The 1,544-nt window shown below is 56.9% G+C and overlaps 1 protein-coding gene across 4 annotated transcripts in view; it reads left to right on the top strand.

Moving 5' to 3' along the window:
* Positions 1-1,544, top strand: part of LOC105501863 (tubulin beta-3 chain) — a 17,236-nt gene that overhangs the window by 12,103 nt on the left and 3,589 nt on the right. For 2 of the 4 annotated variants that reach the window (XM_011927972.1, XM_011927971.1), the window contains exon 1: positions 1,079-1,523. In XM_011927972.1, coding sequence (XP_011783362.1) covers positions 1,373-1,523 — 151 coding nt within the window. In that variant the 5' untranslated portion in view covers positions 1,079-1,372. Of the gene's footprint in view, positions 1-1,078; positions 1,524-1,544 lie in introns of those variants that run through there. The other 2 variants (XM_011927970.1, XM_011927973.1) reach the window with 2 other exon arrangements.

The raw sequence follows: 1,544 nt of genomic DNA, 5'->3' as shown, positions 1-1,544 counted from the left end.
TTCACCATGTTGGCCAGGCTGGTCTCGAACTCCTGTCCTCTGCTGATCTGCCCGCCTCGACCTCCCAAAGTGCTGGGATCGCAGGTGTGAGCCACTGTGTCCGGCCCCACCAAATTGTTTTCTCACCTGCTGTTTTTTTGAGGAATCTTTTCTGCAGCGCATGACTTATGTGTAGAGCCCCTTGTGTCTTGAGGCCTTCATGCCCGTCAGCTCATCTAAAAGTCACTCCTGAGGAGTGAGGGCAAGAGGCATTGGGAGAGATCAGGCGGCCCCAGGAAGCCATCTAGTGTGTGTCCCAGGAGGGCTGCTGCCTGCAGACACTGCTCCCAGACGCAGCAGCCTTGGCCATCAGAGTGTCCCCCACGATGAGGTGGCAACTTCTCTGCAGGCCTTGCTGTCACCCAGGGGTGTGGGTCTCCATGTGCACACATATGTGCTAATAGTTCTACGTTTGCCATATACCATTTATATGCCTTATGCAGATTAATCCACTTTAATCTCAAAAAGACCTGCTGTCATCATGCTCACTGTACAGATGAGGACACCAAGTTACAGAATCCTGGTGACCTGCGCAAGGTCACACAGCTGGGAGGGGTGGGGGAAGGGCCTGTGAAGCCAGCAGGCCCAGCCCCTGAGTCTAGGCTCTGCAGCCGTCTTGGGAGCAGAGTCTGAGAAGCACGCTAGGTACCTGTTCTAAGGGGAGAAAGGTGGAGGTGGCAGGTAGAGAGAGGATGACCCCTGGGAGCTGAGATGGCTCCACACGGACAGGCTGGGTGACCTCAGGCAAGTCGCTTCCCATTTGGGACCCCAAGGACCCCTCTGCAGACCCAGCTGGGGGTCCCTGATGAGGTTGGCTCTCAGGGTCCCTATGAGTTCCATTGGCTGAGGCCAGTAATGTCCCGGCACCATCACTGGATATGGTTTGCTCTGACATGGAGGGGCAGGTGTAGCAGCCAAAAGCGATCCTGAGCTCCGGGCCTCTGAACCCTGCCCTACCAGCTACCGTGGGTGTCTCTACCCTCTCTCTCTCTCGGTTTCCTTTCCTGAAGAGAGGGGGGTAGTAAAAACCATCCCTCAGGGTTTTTATTTCCAACGCCCTTTGTGGAGGGATCAGCTGGCCCAGGCCCTTGCCAGCAGGTGCACAGCTGGGCCTGGGGGCCTGGGTGTGGGTCTGTTGAACCTTGACCCACCCTGGAGCTGTGGTTGGACTGGACGTGCAGGTGTGGAGGTGCATATTTATTAAGGCGATTTTCTGACAGATGACACTGTGGGGCTCTCTTCCGAACGGGGCTAGTGGAGGCCTTGGTTCAAAAGCCCTCATTTTGCACCAAGGGCTCTGAGGCTTCACAAGGGAAAGGGCCTGACTGGGGTTATGGGCCGCCCGCCGACCCCTCCTCTCCCACTTTGTTTGCAGTTCTGGGAAGTCATCAGCGATGAGCATGGCATCGACCCCAGCGGCAACTATGTGGGCGACTCAGACTTGCAGCTGGAGCGGATCAGTGTCTACTACAATGAGGCCTCCTGTGAGTGGCTGCCCCAGCCTC

Source organism: Colobus angolensis, unplaced genomic scaffold (assembly GCF_000951035.1).
Source record: "Colobus angolensis palliatus isolate OR3802 unplaced genomic scaffold, Cang.pa_1.0 Scaffold76, whole genome shotgun sequence".
Lineage (NCBI taxonomy): Eukaryota > Metazoa > Chordata > Mammalia > Primates > Cercopithecidae > Colobus > Colobus angolensis.
The sequence above is the reverse complement of the archived record's forward strand: the minus strand, read 5'-3'. Positions and strand labels throughout refer to the sequence as shown.